The sequence below is a fragment of the Nerophis ophidion genome, linkage group LG29 (genome assembly GCF_033978795.1).
Source record: "Nerophis ophidion isolate RoL-2023_Sa linkage group LG29, RoL_Noph_v1.0, whole genome shotgun sequence".
NCBI classification, from domain to species: Eukaryota; Metazoa; Chordata; class Actinopteri; order Syngnathiformes; family Syngnathidae; genus Nerophis; species Nerophis ophidion.
Genome location: NC_084639.1, coordinates 2,612,459 through 2,632,576, shown reverse-complemented (window position 1 = coordinate 2,632,576; position 20,118 = coordinate 2,612,459). Strand labels below are relative to the sequence as shown.

Genomic DNA, 20,118 nt, shown 5'->3' with positions numbered 1-20,118 from the left:
GTAAATGTGGAAGTAGTGTCAAAGCGCTTTGAGTACCTTGAAGGTAGAAAAGCGCTATACAAGTACAACCCATCCATCCATCCATCCATCATCTTCCGCTTATCCGAGGTCGGGTCGCGGGGGCAGCAGCCTAAGCAGGGAAGCCCAGACTTCCCTATCTCCAGCCACTTCGTCTAGCTCTTCCCGGGGGATCCCGAGGCGTTCCCAGGCCAGCCGGGAGACATAGTCTTCCCAACGTGTCCTGGGTCTTCCCCGTGGCCTCCTACCAGCTGGACGTGCCCTAAACACATCCCTAGGGAGGCGTTCGGGTGGCAAGTGGGGGAAGAGTGGATCGTGAGATCGACAGGCGGATCGGTGCGGCATCTTCAGTAATGCGGACGTTGTATCGATCCGTTGTGGTGAAGAAGGAGCTGAGCCGGAAGGCAAAGCTCTCAATTTACCGGTCGATCTACGTTCCCATCCTCACCTATGGTCATGAGCTTTGGGTCATGACCGAAAGGATAAGATCACGGGTACAAGCGGCCCAAATGAGTTTCCAGGTCTCTCCCTTAGAGATAGGGTGAGAAGCTCTGCCATCCGGGAGGAACTCAAAGTAAAGCCGCTGCTCCTCCACATGGAGAGGAGCCAGATGAGGTGGTTCGGGCATCTGGTCAGGATGCCACAAGTACAACCCATTTATCATTTTATGTACGTGTAAAAAAACATAATTTGTACATTTTCCGAATGTGCTTGTTCTATTTTTAACAAAGAAAATAATCTGTAGTCATCTTTATTTTTAGGTTATCGTGCCGTGATTTTACCTCTCCGGCCCACTTACAAGTATATTTTTCTCCATGTGGCCCCCGATCTAAAATGAGTTTGACACCCCTGCAATAAAAGATTACAGTTGGTACAAAATGCGGCTGCTAAACTTTTGACAAGAACAAGAAAGTTTGATCATATTACGCCTGTACTGTATATACCTTTATATACATATATACATACATATATACTGTATATACCTTTATATACATATATACATACATATATACTGTATATACCTTTATATACATATATACATACATATATACTGTATATACCTTTATATACATATATACATACATATATACCTATACTGTATATACCTTTATATACATATATACATACATATATACTGTATATACCTTTATATACATACATATATACCTATACTGGCTCACCTGCACTGGCTTCCTGTGCACTTAAGATGTGACTTTAAGGTTTTACTACTTACGTATAAAATACTACACGGTCTAGCTCCATCCTATCTTGCCGATTGTATTGTACCATATGTCCCGGCAAGAAATCTGCGTTCAAAGGACTCCGGCTTATTAGTGATTCCCAGAGCCCAAAAAAAGTCTGCGGGCTATAGAGCGTTTTCTGTTCGGGCTCCAGTACTCTGGAATGCCCTCCCGGTAACAGTTCGAGATGCTACCTCAGTAGAAGCATTTAAAACTCACCTTCAAACTCATTTGTATACTCAAGCCTTTAAATAGACTCAATTTTTAGACCAGTTGATCTGCCGTTTCTTTTCTGTTTCTCCTCTGTCCCCCCCTCCCTTGTGGAGGGGGTCTGGTCCGGTGGCCAAGGATGAAGTACTGGCTGTCCAGAGTTGGGACCCAGGATGGACCGCTCGCCTGTGTACTCTCGCTACTATATTGGATCCACTTTGGATTGGTCTCTCACGGTTATGTTAGATCAGGGGTCGGGAACCTTTTTGGCTGAGAGAGCCAAGAAGCCAAATATTTTAAAATGTATTTCCCTGAGAGCCATATAATATTTTTTTTAACACTGAACACAACTAAACGTGTGCATTTTTAAGTACGACCAACATTTCCAGAGTATAATAGGTCTCTTATTCTTTGTAATAACATTGTTATTCTGAAGCTAACTGTGGAGGGGGCGTGGCCTGCGGGCCTGCAGCAACGCAGGATGTTGCCAGGACCGGCCTCGAAATCAGCGACAGGTACGTAGATGGCCCACCTGGGCCTTGTTATCTAATCACCTGTCGCTCTGTTATAAGCAGCAGCCAGGAGAAGAGACAGGGTTGGGGCTGGAGCCAGAGCGCGAGTGAGGATGAAAGAGAAAAAGACAATTGCTGGAAAGCAACTGAGAGAAAAATAAAATAAAACAATATTGTAACCCTAAAACAGGCTCTTGGTGGTCTCAAGAACCCCCAGGAGGGCAAGCCCCACACTAACCAATAATAAATAAATTACTTCTTACCATTAATGCAACTTCTTGAACATAAAAAAGCATGAGAATGTTTTATATTTCGAACGCTATTTTTAACACTGTGATTACAAGTGGAATTATTCATTATTTATCGTGTTAAGCAATGTCAGCTCAGATTTATCCGAGAGCCAGATGCAGTCATCAAAAGAGCCACATCTGGCTCCAGAGCCATAGGTTCCCTACCCCTGCCTTAGAGCGTATGGTGAGACTGTGACTCAGTGTGCAGCTCCATGCCTTCTCCTCATGAGCAAAATAGAGCCATAGGTTCCCTACCCCTGTGTTAGATCCACCATGGATTAGACTTTCATAGTATCATGTTAGACCCGCTCGACATACATTGTTTTCAGTCCCCTAGAGGAGGAGGGGGGTTACTCACATACGCGGTCCTCTCCAAGGTTTCTCATAGTCATCATTCTCACTGTCACCGACGTCCCACTGGGGTGAGTTTTTCCTTGCCCTTATGTGGGCTCTACCGAGGATGTTGATGTGGTTTGTGCAGCCCTTTGAGACACTTGTGATTTAGGGCTATATAAATAAACATTGATTGATTGATTGATTATTTTAATCTTAAGCAATAACCCTAACATGTTTTTTTTACAAACAAAATGTGTGTTTATTCAATGTTTTACCCTCGGCTCACTTCCTGCAAACTCCAAAGAACTCTTTAGTGTGTCAGATGAAACAAATAAAAAAGGGAAGATGGTGATGAAATGGTGACGTTGTGCTTTTGGCATCTAAAGGGGTGAACGGAAACAAAGAATATTGTAAGCAGGTTAAAATGTCACATCGGTTAGGTAGGAATTGTACAAAAAACAAAAATACTGAAGATTGATGGTGTAGCAGCTTGGATACCAAAAGAAGTGCTCCTTTTTTCTTTTTTTTTTGGTGCGGTTATCTGCTTTTGTGTTTCAGCGTTTCCAAAACCACACACACACACCAGCCATGCAGTCCAATAGTCTTCTTGTTTGAGGGTGGATGAGCACATTTGTGTTCCAACTTGTGGACGTGTGCCAGCGTTTTTAGGGTTGCCAGGGAAAAGAAAAGGTGACTCGGTAACAAAGAGCGTATTGTTTCAAACTGTGGACAAAAGTAATGTTTGAAAATAAATATTTTCCCCACCTTTTTATAAAACAAAAAAAAAAAAACAGAACAATATATGTGTTGTGTGTCTTTTGTCCAGCGGCACCCAATGTACTCAGAGGCACTGGGGAATATGGACATATGCTGTCGAAGGACGCACAGTCCACAGAATCTTAAGACCGACCCCCTGACCAACAACTTCCTGTGGAGCGGCATCCATTCAGCTTGTCGTGGCCGGGTTGAAGATGACAATGTTAACATCCACTGGGGCGAAAAAAAGGTTTCTCGGCCTGCCGTGACCATCTGCATCTCTCACTCTCTTGTCACTTGTTTTTTTTTTTGTTCTTTTAAGCCACATAATTATACTGGTTGGGGTTCTCCTTGTCACGCTCCATATAGTCCCTGTCAATGAGAGACTCTATCCTCTTCTTCAGGTCAGCAGGCTGGACGGGGGAGAAGGGAGGAGAGAGAGAGACCAGTGTCAATGGTTTGCACACACAAATGATACGTCAAAGATGCTGGATCTTGCAATGGTAGGGGTGTAACGGTACGTGTATTGTGACCGGGCTAGGACAACATGCAAAAGCCCGAGCTGGAAAACCCTCCTGCCTCGTTAACATCTCCCGTTTGGGAACACTTTGGCTGCGCGGTGCGATACAACTATGAAGGACGGAGGTTTGCCGACATTGTTGAGCAGCAATAGGGTACGCTTCTGCCAACACGTTAATCATGCTAACTCCTTTGAATCGTCACCACCGCATTCAAGCAACCTCTCCTCGGCGAGTCAGGCAGGGCTGAAGCAATAACAAAGGATTTTATAGCAGCAGATTTAAGACCATTCATCCATCCATTTCCTACCGCTTGTCCTGTTCGGGGTCGCAGGGGGTTGCTGTATTGCATTAAAAACTAGATTTTGACCCACTTTTATGGTGGAAAAACAATAAGCCCATGTATACTCTTACTGTTAAGTTAGCCAGGCTTAATGGCGGGGTGGTGGTGGGGGGGTGGGGCGTTGATGAACGTGGACCCCGACTTAAACAAGTTGAAAAACTTATTGGGGTGTATGCATTCAGTGGTCAATTGTACGAATGACCATAGCAACTAAGTAGAAGACCATAGTAACTGGTATATCATCCATTTGCGCAGATTCCAACCATTGAAATACTTTGTACAGTTCAAGACTTACGGTCATTAGAAAACTTCACTGCACATCATAATGGCAGCTACACTTTCCATCTTAAACATCTAAAAACATTTTTGGGGTATGTCCGGGGGGCCAGATTGAAAAACTCAACGGGCCGCATGTGGCCCCCGGGCCTTAATTTGCCCAGGTCTGGTTTAGAATAATGGTTGTTAGCCTTGATGCAGTTTGGGTTGGTGGTCACATGTATATACTGTATTTATATCATACTCATATCTGTTCAGGTTCCATGCTTTTTTGTTGTTAGGATGCAAATTCAGTACACAGTGTGACAACCCGACGAAAACTCTGCTGCATATGCACCTTTTATCCTTTCCTTCCTGCTGGAGGTTGCCACACAGGTGCTCAAACTGTGTTCAGGTGGCCACTGCATCACCTGCAGCTTACCTCAGCAAGACACGCCTTCATCCTAAAAGGTGTGTTTGGGCTCCTTATGTCCTTGTCATCAAGGGAGTCGCAGTGCATGCTTGAATTCACGTGTTCCTCCTAATGAACCGTGGCTCCCCAGTGCCGGCAGCACTCGTGCAGCCCCACACCGTGACACTACCGCCACCACGCTGTGTGTAGGCAAGACACCATTATTGTGCTACTCGCTTATACAGCCAGCTATTTAGACAATATTGTGTGACGTCGGATTTAGTGGATAGTAAATCTATACTGCTATACAAGCTGTACACCAGGGGTGGCCAAACTTGTTCCACCCAGGGCTGCACATGAAAAATCAAAACATGCGAGGGCAATTTTGATCTTATTCATTTTCAAAACCAATGCAATATGTAGATTTTATTTTTAAACTTTAGGTCCCTCCTGAAGTTTATTCCTGGGGACTAAAAATGTTAAATATGAGTAATTAAAAAATATATAAACAAAACCCCAAACCAGTGAAGTTGGCACGTTGTGTAAATTGTAAATAAAAACAGAATACAATGATTTGCAAATCCTTTTCAAGCCATATTCAATTGAATGGACTGCAAAGACAAGATACTAACGTTGAAACTGAGAAACTTATGTTATTTTTTTGCAAATGTTAGCTCATTTGGAATTTGATGCCAGCAACATGTTTCAAAAAAGCTGGAATGAGTGGCAAAAAGACAGTTGAGGAATGCTCATCAAACACTTATTTGGAACATCCGATAGGTCAGTGTTTTTCAACCACTGTGCCGCGGCAAACTAGTGTGCCTTGAGATACAGTCTGCTGTGCCGTGGGAGATTATGTATTTTCACCTATTTGGGTTAAAAATAATTTTTTGCCAACCAGTTATTGTAGTCTGCAAATGATGTGAAGTGAAGTGAATTATATTTATATAGCGCTTTTCTCAAGTGACTCAAAGCGCTTTACATAGTGACACCCAATATCTAAGTTACATTTAAACCAGTGTGGGTGGCACTGGGAGCAGGTGGGTAAAGTGTCTTGCCCAAGGACACAACGGCAGTAACTAGGATGGCACAAGCGGGAATCGAACCTGCAACCCTCAAGTTGCTGGCACGGCCACTCTACCAACCGAGCTATGCCGCCCCATGATGTGTTGTTGTTGTTGAGTGTCGGTGTTGTTTATATCTCTTTTAATACTCTTCCATATTAGTAGGTGGCAGCCGGTAGCTAACTGCCTTGTAGATGTTGGAAACAGCGGGAGGCAGTGTGCAGGTAGAAAAGGTGTCTAGTGCTTAAACCAATAATAAACAAAAGGTGAGTGCCGGGTGAAAAGGCATTGAAGCTTAGGGATGGCTATGGAAAACTAAAGTAAAACTGAAGTGGGTGCAAAGTAAAGAAAAACAGAATGCTGGACAACAGCAAAGACTTACTTTGGAGCAAAACAGCAAAAACAAAAAAGTCAGGGTGTGATGTGACAGTTGGTGACAGTACACCTACTTTGAGACAAGAGCTATAGTGATGCATGCTTGGTTATGCTATAAAGTTATAGCCAACAATTGCGACAACGACTTGTTACTGTCAACTGAGTTTAATTTTTTAATGATTTCTGCTGGTGGTGTGCCTCCAGATTTTATCAACACAAAAAAATGTGCCTTGGCTCAAAAAAGGTTGAAAAACACTGCCATAGGTGAACAGACTAATTGGCTGATACTTTGCATGCAGCCAGCTTTTTTATTTCTATTTTTTTTAGCCCAATGCGTGCCACGGCAGTCAAAAAGTTTAGACACCCCTGCTCTTGATCAACTTCAGGTCTATGTCAATACAATGTTGTCATTATTTTATGTTTTGTGCGCTTTTTTTCCCCAAAACCCTGTCGTTATGGCAAAAACACAAAATATGGAATATTCTCCCCAAAAAGATTTTCAAAGTAGAATATTTGATGTGAAGTAATTGGAACCTTCAATAGGTCAATAATCCATAAATACATTGATTTCAATTCATTATTTGTTTTGCCCAATGAGTTTAAAAAAAAAAAAAAGGTCAACAATTCAAATGTACCCCACTCACAAAAGTCTTTAAAATAAGCCATACATTTTTTTTTTTCTTGAAACACTTAAGTCTCTAGATCAGTACTTTTCAATTATTTTTTGTTACGCCCCCCCAGGAAGAAGAAAATATATCACACCCACCCCATTCTTCACCGTAACTATAAATAGTATAATTTGTCTGTAATATTCTTATTACTATACGTCTGCATAAAATTGTAGTTAAAGCTGGGGGAAATAATAGATTTTTACCGGCATTGCAATTCAGACATGGACAATTATAGAATCGATAAAATCAAATAAGTAAAGTAATACAGACAGTTCTAAATGTTGGCCGCTGACTGCAGCGAGAGTTACAACCAGCTCCTTTATTGTCATTAATTTAAAAAATGTGGGAATGAATTTAACTGTTAGTATTCCAAATGAATTGTTTTTTTTAAGTTGCAAGTGATTAATGCTTATTTAGTGAAACAAAAAAATATAAAACTGCATTAATATAAATACATTAAAGATGCACCAATAATCGATTTTTAATCAAATCGTAGCTCCTGAATCATAATCGTATTCGAATTGTGAGTTGCCCCAAATTCCCACCTCTAATTGTAAGCTTAAAAACATGAAAGAAAACCACACACTGGTCTTTCCTCTTTTCCCACAGTGGTTCCAGTGAAGCTAAGTGATTCATACGCTTAATCATATTCTGGTAGGGCAAAAAAAAAAAATAATGATCCCCGAGGTCACGCATAATCTAGATAAAATTAAGATCCAGCCAACAGTTATAGATTTTATGGTTTGTTCTACGCCCTTTTTGTCAAAGAAAAGTTGTTTTGTTATATGGAAAACACACAAAATATGCAATATTTTTGCTCAAAAATATTTAAACGTGGAAGTTTTGATTTGTTAAAAATTCACAACAACATTGATTTTTAGAGATGTCCGATAATATCGGACTGCCGATAAATCCTTTAAAATGTAATATCGGAAATGATCGGTATCGGTTTCAAAAAGTAAAATTCATGGCTTTTTAAAACGCCGCTGTACGGAGTGGTGCACGGACACAGGGAGAAGTACAGAGCGGCAATAAACCTTAAAAACACTGCCTTTGCGTGCCGGCCTAATCACATAATATCAAGTGAATGCATGCATACTTGGTCAAAAGGTCACACTGAGAGTGGCCATACAAACAACTTTAACACTCTTACAAATATGCACCACACTGTGAACCCACACCAAACAAGAACGACAAACACATTTAGGGAGAACATCCGCACCGTAACACAACATAAACATAACAGAACAAATACCCAGCACTAACTCTTCCGGGACACTACAATATAATCCCTGGTTTAATGCATCCAGCGGGGCATCACAACAAAATTAGGCATAATAATGTGTTCATTCCACCACTGTATATACTGGTATCGGTTTAATAGGATTCGATAATTAAGAGTTGGACAATATCGGATATCGGCAAAAAAGCCATTATCGGACATCTCTATTGATTTTAATTCCTTATTATTTTTTGAGCAACGACTGCTTTAGAGGAAAAAAAAAACAGCCTGCATGGCAGCTCTGTGTTATTAGAGTCAACACTGCAACTTTTTATCGTTACATTTCACCTGTTTGCTATTTTTCTAAAAACAAATTTGTAGAATGAAACATTCGTTGCGTGAGGCGAATGGCCTCCACGCTACACTATGGACACCCCTGCTGTACACTGACTATTCTAAAATATATCCACATGGACAGAGTTGTCCCCTGAGAAGCTACACTTGATAAAATGTGAGGATACTGTATCTAAAAAGGCATGTGGCCAATCACCTTGACGGGGAACTTGAGCTGGTTGTACACCTCAGACATCAGAAGGTTATGGCTCAGAGTTTTTCTCATCTTCATGATCCTCACGATGGCGGCGTCGATCTGATACTGTCGATCCTGGAAGACCCTCTCAGTGGTGCTGGCCTGCTCCTCCACCTGCGGGGAGGACAACCACCTCAAGGTTATTGTCCACCGCCACGACACCACGGCGGGTAAGACGGAGCGAAGCTGTACCGTTTCTTTCATCTGGATCTGGTTTATTTTGATGCGGAAAAGCCTGTGTTTGAATTCGTCGTTGCACGAGAACTTGTCACCGTCTTCCACGTCTTTGCTTTTGGGGATTTTGGTGAGGACGCGCGCTTTGCCGCATGCCAGCGACTGCAGAGTGCGACGCAGTTCGCTGTCCTCTGTAGAGAAATAAATAGATCAGTTGTTTTTTCTTTTACAAACCCTGTTTCCAAATGAGTTGGGAAATTGTGTTAGATGTAAATATAAACGGAATACAATGATTTGCAAATCCTTTTCAACCCATATTCAGTTGAATGCACTACAAGGACAACATATTTGATGTTGAAACTCATAAACTTAATTTATTTTTGCAAATACTAACTAACTTAGAATTTCATGGCTGCAACACGTGCCAAAGTAGTTGGGAAAGGGCATGTTCACCACTGTGTTACATCACCTTTTCTTTTAACAACACTCAATCGTTTGGGAACTGAGGAAACTAATTGTTGAAGCTTTGAAAGTGGAATTTTTTCCCATTCTTGTTTTATGTAGAGCTTCAGTCCTTCAACAGTCCGGGGTCTCCGCTGTCGTGTTTTACGCTTCATAATGCGCCACACATTTTCCATGGGAGACAGGTCTGGACTGCAGGTAGGCCAGGAAAGTACCGCACTCTTTTTTTATGAAGCCACGCTGTTGTAACACTTGTCTTGCTGAAATAAGCAGGGGCGTCCATGATAACGCTGCTTGGATGACAACATATGTTGCTCCAAAACCTGTATGGACCTTTCAGCATTAATGGTGCCTTCACAGATGTGTAAGTTACCCATGCCTTGGGCACTAATGCACCCCCATACCATCACAGATGCTGGCTTTTGAACTTTGCGCCTATAACAATCCGAACGGTTATTTTCCTCTTTGTTCTGGAGGACACCACGTCCTCTGTTTCCAAATATAATTTGAAATGTGGACTCATCAGACCACAGAACACTTTTACACTTTGCATCAGATGATCTCGGGCCCAGCCAAGCCGGCGGCGTTTCAGGATATAGTTGATAAATGGGTTTGGCTTTGCATAGTAGAGTTTTAACATACACTTACAGATGTAGCGACCAACTATAGTTACTGACAGTGGTTTTATGAAGTGTTCCTGAGCCCATGTGGTGATATCCTTTACAGACTGATGTCGGTTTTTGACACAGTACCGCCTGAGGGATCAAAAGTCCGTAATATCATCGCTTACGTGCAGTGATTTATCCAGATTCTCTAACCTTTTTGATGATTTTACGGACCGTAGTTGGTAAAATCCCTACATTCCTTGCAATAGCTCATTGAGAAATGTTGTTCTAAAACCGTTCGACAATTTGCTTACAAATTGGTGACCCTCGCACCATCCTTGTTTGTGAATTACTTGGCATTTCATGGAAGCTGCTTTTATACCCAATCATGGCACCCAACTGTTCCCAATTAGCCTGCACACCTGTGGGATGTTCCATATAAGTGTTTGATGAGCATTCCCCAACTTATCAGTATTTATTGCCACCTTTCCTTACTTCTTTGTCACTTGTTGCTGGCATCAGATTATAAAGTTAATGATTATTTGCAAAAATTTTTTTTTATAAGTTTGAATTCGCCCGGAAAAGGGTGGAGTGCCATCTCCGGGTTGGAGAGGAGACCCTGCCCCAAGTGGAGGAGTTCAAGTACCTAGGAGTCTTGTTCACGAGTGAGGGAAGAGTGGATCGTGAGATCGACAGGCGGATCGGTGCGGCGTCTTCAGTAATGCGGACGTTGTATCGATCCGTTGTGGTGAAGAAGGAGCTGAGCCGGAAGGCAAAGCTCTCAATTTACCGGTCGATCTACGTTCCCATCCTCACCTATGGTCATGAGCTTTGGGTCATGACCGAAAGGATAAGATCACGGGTACAAGCGGCCGAAATGAGTTTCCTCCGCCGTGTGGCGGGGCTCTCCCTTAGAGATAGGGTGAGAAGCTCTGCCATCCAGGAGGAACTCAAAGTAAAGCCGCTGCTCCTCCACATCGAGAGGAGCCAGATGAGGTGGTTCGGGCATCTGGTCAGGATGCCACCCGAACGCCTCCCTAGGGAGGTGTTTAGGGCACGTCCAGCTGGTAGGAGGCCACGGGGAAGACCCAGGACACGTTGGAAAGACTATGTCTCCCGGCTGGCCTGGGAACGCCTCGGGATCCCCCGGGAAGAGCTAGACGAAGTGGCTGGAGATAGGGAAGTCTGGGCTTCCCTGCTTAGGCTGCTGCCCCCGCGACCCGACCTCGGATAAGCGGAAGATGATGGATGGATGGATGGATGGATGGAAGTTTGAACATTAAATATGTTGTCTTTGTAGCATATTCAACTGAATATGGGTTGAAAATGATTTTCAAATCATTGTATTCCGTTTATATTTACATCTAACACTATTTCTCAACTCATATGGACACAGGGTTTGTACATGAGACCTTGGTACGACCAGGTGTACCTATTCCTGTGGCCAGTTTTATCTCCTCCAGGGTGAACTCCTCCCCTTCGTTGAACATCAGCAGCACAAGTGTTTGGAAAAGGGACACCTGCAGCTCCTTCTTGCCCTGGTGTGATAAAGAAGACATTGTTGAGATATCACAAGAGGCAGTGCGTCACAGTAACCCAGAAATAAACCACCCGCCTCTTTAAATTCCGCTTTTAGGACACAATGGCCGAGGGTGGACTGCCACTGCAGCTTCCTGCCACTGTGTTTGCCCAGGTAGAAGGTCTTGAAGATCTCCTGCAGCCGCACCATCTGGACGTAGATAACGACGGCGTTTCAGAGCAACACGTGGGACATTTAACGACACGTTGGGTCATAAAGGAAAAAATGGCGTCTGTTAAAATATTAGCTCTCACCTCGGCAGGCAGGTGTACTTCCATGGGGATGTAGGTGGGCCAGTAGCCCATAGTGAGGATGTTCACCGTCAGCTCAATGTTACCGGGAATGTTTTGGCACTGCATATGCTGAAAGGAAGGAGACATGGCCACATCAAAAGACATTGGTGTAGAAATATTCTTTCTTCTGGTTTAGTTGGAACCCTGGCAGTACGGTAATTCTTAATCGGCATTCAATTTTGGATCCAGGTCCTTTTAATGAGCACATGCTTGACTTTCCAATGATGGGTCTGCCTTATGGCACAGGGCAAATGATTCTAACTGTATGTTCATTGAAAATAATTGTAAACATGCCTTTCTAGATCACAGATGCGCCTCAATAAATTTGAATATGGTGCAAAAGTTATTCCGAGGGGTCATATTATGATTTTTTTCCCCGCATTTAAAAACCCCGTTTTATATGAACGTGGAAATTGTGTTAGATGTAAATATAAACGGAATACAATGATTTGCAAATCCTTTTCAACCCATATTCAGTTGAATATGCTACAAAGACAAGATATTTGATGTTCAAACTCAAACTGTATTTTTTTTTTGCAAATAATAATTAACTAAAAATTTCATGGCTGCACACGTGCCAAAGTAGTTGGGAAAGGGCATGTTCACCACTGTGTTTCATCACCTTTTCTTTTAACAACACTCAATAAATGTTTGGGAACTGAGGAAACTAATTGTTGAAGCTTTGAAAGTGGAATTCTTTCCCATTCTTGCTTTATGTAGAGCTTCAGTCGTTCAACAGTCCGGGGTCTCCGCTGTCGTATTTTACGCTTCATAATGCGCCACACTTTTTTGATGGGAGACAGGTCTGGACAACAGGCGGGCCAGGAAAGTACCCGCACTCTTTTTTATGAAGCCACGCTGTTGTAACACGTGCTGAATGTGGCTTGGCATTGTCTTGCTGAAATAAGCAGGGGCGTCCATGAAAAAGACGGCGCTTAGATGGGAGCATATGTTGTTCCAAAACCTGTATGTACCTTTCAGCATTAATGGTGCCTTCACAGATGTGTAAGTTACCCATGCCTTGGGTACTAATGCACCCCCATACCATCACAGATGCTGGCTTTTGAACTGGATGGTTCGCTTCCCCTTTGGTCCGGATGACACCATGTCGATTATTTCCAAAAACAATTTGAAATGTGGACTCGTCAGACCACAGAACACTTTTCCACTTTGCATCAGTCCATCTTAGATGATCTCGGGCCCAGAAATGCTGGTGGCGTTTCTGGATGTTGTTGATAAATGGCTTTCGCTTTGCATAGTAGAGCTTTAACTTACACTTACAGATGTAGCGACCAACTGTATTTAGTGACAGTGGTTTTCTGAAGTGTTCCTGAGCCCATGTGGTGATATCCTTTAGAGATTGATGTCGGTTTTTGATACAGTGCCATAGGTCACGGTGATTCAATGTTGGTTTCCGGCCATGTCGCTTACGTGGAGTGATTTCTCCAGATTCTCTGAACCTTTTGATGACAATCCCTACATTTCTTGCAATTGCACTTTGAGAAACGTTGTTCTTAAACTGTTTGACTATTTGCTCACGCAGTTGTGGACAAAGGGGTGTACCTTGCCCCATCCTTTCTAGTGAAAGACTGAGCATTTTGTGGGCAGCTGTTTTTATACGCAATCATGGCACCCACCTGTTCCCAATTAGCCTGCACACCTGTGGGATTTTCCAAATAAGTGTTTGATGAGCATTCCTCAACTTTATCAGTATTTATTGCCACCTTTCCCAACTTCTTTGTCACGTGTTGCTGGCATCCAATTCTAAAGTTAATGATTATTTGCAAAAAAAAAAAACTATCAGTTTGAACATCAAATATGTTGTCTTTGTAGCATATTCAACTGAATATGGGCTGAAAATGATTTGCAAATCATTGTATTCCGTTTATATTTACATCTAACACAATTTCCCAACTCATGTGGAAGTGGCGTTTGTAAAACACCCCTAGTGGTATACATCAGTGGTCCCCAACCACCGTTCCGGGGACCGACACCGGTCCATGACGCATCTGCTACCGGGCCGCAGAGAGACATGAAATAATTTATAACCGACCGCATTTTGTCCTACTAAACCATCACCAGTCCCACCAGACACACCAATAAGCTTGATCATAGACGTTATACAACTTGTAATAGGAAGTCGCCATTTGCTATATTTGTTACATCTTTGTTACATGGGACGATGCACATTAATAAACATATCTAATGTAAGATCAGGGTGGAACAGGAACAAAGTGCCCATAGAAGTGCTAAATTGTTGCATAGAATAATTGTACTGAAGGCAGAAAATACAGATCTCCTTTGGCCTGGTAAGTTAAAAGTGCTGGTATTGTTGCACATATAGATAGATAGTACTTTATTGATTCATTCAAGAAAAGGTAAATAGTCCTATTACTCAAGTAGTTGGCAATAACCGATACATTTACGCATAGAAAATTGGACCAATAAAAAAGCAAACAGTGTATCTACGTATGAAATATTGCACAAAATATGTATACATCACTTTTAGAATGGAAATAGAAATCCACATAAATCTATTGGAATAATTTCTAGCTTTATTATCCATCCATCCATTTCTACCACTTATTCCCTTTGGGGTCGTGAGTGTGTGAATGTGAGTATGAATGTTGTCTATCTGTGTTGGCCCTGCGATGAGGTGGTGACTTGTCCAGGTGTACCCTGCCTTCCGCCCAAATGTAGCTGAGATAGGCACCAGCGCCCCCAAAAAGGGAATAAGTGGTAGAAAAATGGATGGATGTAACCCACAATTCCAACCCTTGATGCTGAGTGCCAAGCAGGAAGGTAACGGGTCCAATTTTTATAGTCTTTGGTAGGACTCGGCCAGGGTTTGAACTCACAACCTACCGATCTCAGGGCAGACACTCTAACCACTCGGCCACTGAGTAGGTTGCACATCCATGTTCTTGTTCTTGAATGTGATGTACCACCTATATCCCGTCAGATACTCAAGCCAAAAAAAGCCCACTACTGGCAAAAATGAGTAAAAAAACCAACAAAAGTCTAAGGAGGGCTTTTTTGCAAAGGGAAAAGTCCAGGGGCTCCCACTAATTCAACGTTATGGTGAGTTTTTTAATGTATTCATTTTTTATGCACTTATTTGCTATATCTATCCGCCACACGTGGAAAGCTGGTCCGTGAAAATAAAGCCTAAGTTAAACCGATCCCTGGTGCAAAAAAGGTTGGAGACCCTTAGCCTACATAACATGTAATGGTAGTTCTTTGGTCAAATTGTGTGTACATTTTTCTTCCACAGACCCCCTTCAAGCGGCTTTATGGCTGGCTCTTCAATAAGCTCCCGTTTTGTGGGAGGTTTTATTTATGTTCCAAAGTCCTCTAGACCAGTGGTTCTCAACCTTTTTTCAGTGATGTACCCCCTGTGAACATTTTTTTAATTCAAGTACCCCCTAATCAGAGCAAAGCATTTTTGGTTGAAAAAAAGAGATAAAGAAGTAAAATACAGCACTATGTCATCAGTTTCTGATTCATTAAATTGTATAACAGTGCAAATATTGCTCGTTTGTAGTGGTCTTTCTTGAACTATTTGGAAGAAAATATATAAAAATAAATAAATACTTGTTGAAAAATAAACAAGTGATTCAATTATAAATAAATATTTCTACACATAGAAGTAATTATCAACTTAAAGTGCCCTCTTTGGGGATTGTAATAGAGATCCATCTGGATTCATCAACTTCATTCTAAACATTTCTTCACAAAAAAATAAATCTTTAACATCAATATTTATGAAAAATCTAGCTGTCAACACTGAATATTGCATTGTTGTATTTCTTTTCACAGTTTATGAACTTACATTCATATTGTGTTGAAGTATTATTACATAAATATATCTACAAAGGATTTTTGAATTGTTGCTATTTTTAAAATATTTTTTAAGAATCTCACGTACCCCTTGGCATACCTTCAAGTACCCCCAGGGGTACGCGTACCCCCATTTGAGAACCACTGCTCTACACCAAGCCCCTTCGACTGCGTCTCCACCCCGTCAGTCATGTTGCAGTTTTTAGCGCTTTGGATTATTTTGGTACTTAACACATGTAACAGTTAGCATTTTAGCATATATATATATATACATATATACCTGTACTGGCTCACCTGCACTGGCTTCCTGTGCACTTAAGATGTGACTTTAAGGTTTTACTACTTACGTACAAAATACTACACGGTCTAGCTCCATCCTATCTTGCCGATTGTATTGTACCATATGTCCCGGCAAGAAATCCGCATTCAAAGAACTCCGGCTTGTTAGTGATTCCCAAAGCCCAAAAAAAGTCTGCGGGCTAAAGCGCGTTTTCTATTAGAGCTCCAGTACTCTGGAATGCCCTCCCGGTAACAGTTCGAGATGCCACCTCAGTAGAAGCATTTAAGTCCCATCTTAAAACTAATTTGTGTACTCTAACCTTTATATAGACCCCTTTTAGACCAGTTGATCTGCCGTTTCTTTTCTTTTCTCCTCTGCCCCCCTCTCTCTTGTGGAGGGGATGGGGCTGGGGGGGCACAGGTCCGGTGGCCATGGATGAAGTGCTGGCTGTCCAGAGTCGGGACCCAGGGGTGGACCGCTCGCCTGTGCATCGGTTGGGGACATCTCTGCGCTGCTGACCTGTCTCCGCTCAGGACGGTCTCCTACTGGCCCCACCATGGACTGGACTCCCACTATTATGTTAGATCCACTACGGACTGGACTTTCACAATATTATGTTAGACCCACTCAACGTCCATTGCATCCGGTCTCCCCTGGGGGGTCCTCTCCAAGGTTTCTCATAGTCATTCACATTGACGTCCCACTGGGTTGTGAGTTTTTCCTTGCCCTTATGAGGGCTCTGAACTGAGGATGTTGTTGTGGCTTGTGCAGCCCTTTGAGACACTTGTAATTTAGGGCTATACGAATAAACATTGATTGATTGATTTTTTTTTAACTATTTAGCAGGAATACACCCCCATGTCATATATATTTGTTTTTTTCACTAATGCTAACTGTAAGCATGCTACTGTTAGCATAGTACTGTTCCCATGCCAGCTTTTTAGCGTATATTTTTTTGCTCCTTGACGCTTTTTGGCCAGCGATCAGCATTCACACAAAATTTCTACTTAAATTGCATTTTTAGTTTTTTGAAAAAAAAACGATACATATTGTACTGGTTTGGAAGGCGAAAACTACCAAAATGGCCTCTGCATCCACATCTTCACAGCACAATGACCTCGTTGCACATTCTTACCTGTTTGAACTGCACCATGATGTCTTTCGAAAGCTCCATATCTTTGAACATGCCCTCCAGTTTGCTGGTGAAAGCTGCTCCACATTCTGCAGAGGAGGGGTCAGGGAAAGAGAAAGTGAAAGTCCACACTCTCTGTGTTATTCTGAGCAACGTCAGAATGCTTTACCATGTTTTAGTTTTGACAACATTGACTTCTCAGCATCCACCGAAGCACTTTTCCCCACCAGTAGCCGCTTGGCCAGATCCTTCTTGTAAAAGGCCTCAAAAACATCTTTGCCTAAAAGACCACAATTATGTTATTAATATTCCCAGACAGGAAAGCACCTTCATTGTTAAAACTCTGTTTGTTCAGTGTTACCGTAGATAAATCTAAAAATAATCATAATCTTGTCCAGCATCTTTTCCAATTCCTCATCGGTCGCCTCCTTGTTTCCAGCTCGCAGTTTAGAATCAACATGTTTGGCTGGAAAGGAAGCAACATTTAGAGTGGATATTCATTTTGAATTCAACAGACTAATATAAAAACAAATTGGGAAGGAAAAAAAATCCACCTATGAGCTCGGCGGGCTTATTTGGCCGCTTGTTGATGAAGGTTTCAAACGCCTCCTTCATGGCGTTCACAAACTTCTCGTTCTTCATGAAGCACACGTCGATGATGTGGTCCACCTTGTCTTTGAAGTCCAGCAACTCTTGCACCATGGTTTTGTCCTTTTCAGGATTGATCACAATTGTGCTTCCGAAAGCCTGACGGAATGAGTTCACGCACGCAGTGAGAATCAAACGCACGTGCATTTAACAATAAATAATTCAGCTCAACAGCAAAAGCGTGTATGACACAGGTGTCAAACTCAATACCCGGGGGGCCGGATTGGGCCCGCTGAACCATTTAATAGTGGCCCCCCACGTCATATTTATCTACATATTTTAACAAGGTGTGTGTGGCCCGCAAATAATTTCTAATTTGGTCTGCCTAGTCCTTTTTAACATAGCCCGCCACGTCATTGTTAACATAGCCCGCCTTCTCATTTTTAACGTAACCCGCCACATCATTTTTAACTTGGCCCGCTACGTCATTTTTTTAACATAGCCCGCCACATCATTTTTAATTTGGCCCGCTACGACAATTTTTAACGTAACCCGCCACGTTATTTTTAATGAGGTCTGCCTTGTCATTTTTAACATAGCCCGCCACATAATTTTTACTGTGGCCCGCCACGTCATATTTATCAACATATTTTAACAAGGCGTGTGTGGCCCGCCACATTATTTTTAACTTGGCCCGCTACGTCATTTTTCCACATAGCCCGCCACATCATTTTAAACTTGGCTCGCTACGTCATTTTTTAAGGTAGCCCGCCACATCATTGTTAACGTGGCCCGCCTTGTCATTTTTTAAGGTAGCCCGCCACATCATTGATAACGTGGCCCGCCTTGTCATTTTTAAGGTAGCCCGCCACATCATTGTTAACGTGGCTCGCTACGTCATTTTTTAAGGTAGCCCGCCACATCATTGATAACGTGGCCCGCCTTGTCATTTTTAAGGTAGCCCGCCACATCATTTTTAAAGTGACCCGCCACGTCATATTTATCAACATATTTTAACAAGGGGCGTGTGGACAGCCACATAATTTGTAATGTGGCCCGCCACATCATTTTTAATTTGGCCCGCTACGACAATTTTTAACGTAACCCGCCACGTTATTTTTAATGAGGTCTGCCTTGTCATTTTTAACATAGCCCGCCACATCATTTTTACTGTGGCCCGCCACGTCATATTTATCAACATATTTTAACAAGGCGTGTGTGGCCCGCCACATTATTTTTAACTTGGCCCGCTACGTCATTTTTCCACATAGCCCGCCACATCATTTTAAACTTGGCTCGCTACGTCATTTTTTAAGGTAGCCCGCCACATCATTGTTAACGTGGCCCGCCTTGTCATTTTTAAGGTAGCCCGCCACATCATTTTTAAAGTGACCCGCCACGTCATATTTATCAACATATTTTAACAAGGGGCGTGTGGCCAGCCACATAATTTGTAATGTGGCCCGCCATATCATTTTTAATGTGGCCCGCTACATAATTTTTAATGAGCTCTGCCTTGTCATTTTTAACATAGCCCGCCACATAATTTTTACCTTGGCCTGCCACGTCATATTTATTAACATATTTTAACAAGGCGTGCGTGGCCCGCACATCATTTCTAATGTGGTCTGCCATTGTCTTTTTTAACGTAGCCTGCCACCTCATATTTAACATGGTCTGCCTTGTCTTTTTTAACATAGCCCGCCACATCATATTCATCAAAAATATTGTGACAAGGCGTGTGGCCCGCACATCATTTCTAATGTGGTCTGCCTTGTCATTTTTAACGTAGCTCGCCACTTAATTTTTACTGTGGCCCGCCACATCATATTTATTGACATATTTTAACAAGGCATTTATGGTCCACCACATCATTTCTAATGTGGTCTTCCTTGCCATTTTTAAAGTGGCCCACCACATCATATTTATCAACATATTTTGACAAGTCGTGTGTGGCCCGCACATCATTTCTAATGTGGTCTGCCATTTCATTTTTAACGTAGCCCGCCACATCATATTTAACGTGGTCTGCCATGTCATTTTAACGTAGCCCGCTAAGTCATATTTATCAACATATTTTGACAAGGAGTGTGTGGCCCGCACATCATTTGTAATGTGGTCTGCCTTGTTATTTTTAAAGTGGCCTGCACGTCATATTTATCAACATATTTTGTCAAGGCCTGTATGGCCTGCACATCATTTAGAATAGAACAGAATAGAAAGTACTTTTTTGATCCCTGGGGGGAATTCAGCACCACAGTTCGCTCACAATAGACAATAAACACTTATTTCTATTGTGGTCAGACATGTACTTTTTGATGTGGCCCGCCACATCATTTTTAATGTGGCCCGT

At 42.3% G+C, this 20,118-nt stretch overlaps 1 protein-coding gene across 1 annotated transcript in view; it reads right to left on the bottom strand.

The window, feature by feature from the left end:
* Positions 1 to 2,797: 2,797 nt before the first annotated feature.
* The window catches only part of cul4b (cullin 4B), a 40,003-nt gene continuing 22,682 nt past the window's right edge, over positions 2,798 to 20,118 (bottom strand). Inside the window, exons 11-20 of the mRNA XM_061892128.1 lie at positions 17,732 to 17,924; positions 17,539 to 17,643; positions 17,347 to 17,457; positions 17,181 to 17,266; positions 11,887 to 11,994; positions 11,669 to 11,782; positions 11,486 to 11,591; positions 9,005 to 9,177; positions 8,774 to 8,926; positions 2,798 to 3,776 (exon numbers count right to left, since the gene is read on the bottom strand). Of these exons, the coding sequence (XP_061748112.1) occupies positions 3,681 to 3,776; positions 8,774 to 8,926; positions 9,005 to 9,177; positions 11,486 to 11,591; positions 11,669 to 11,782; positions 11,887 to 11,994; positions 17,181 to 17,266; positions 17,347 to 17,457; positions 17,539 to 17,643; positions 17,732 to 17,924 (1,245 nt within the window). The 3' untranslated portion in view covers positions 2,798 to 3,680. The remainder of the gene's footprint in view (positions 3,777 to 8,773; positions 8,927 to 9,004; positions 9,178 to 11,485; positions 11,592 to 11,668; positions 11,783 to 11,886; positions 11,995 to 17,180; positions 17,267 to 17,346; positions 17,458 to 17,538; positions 17,644 to 17,731; positions 17,925 to 20,118) is intronic.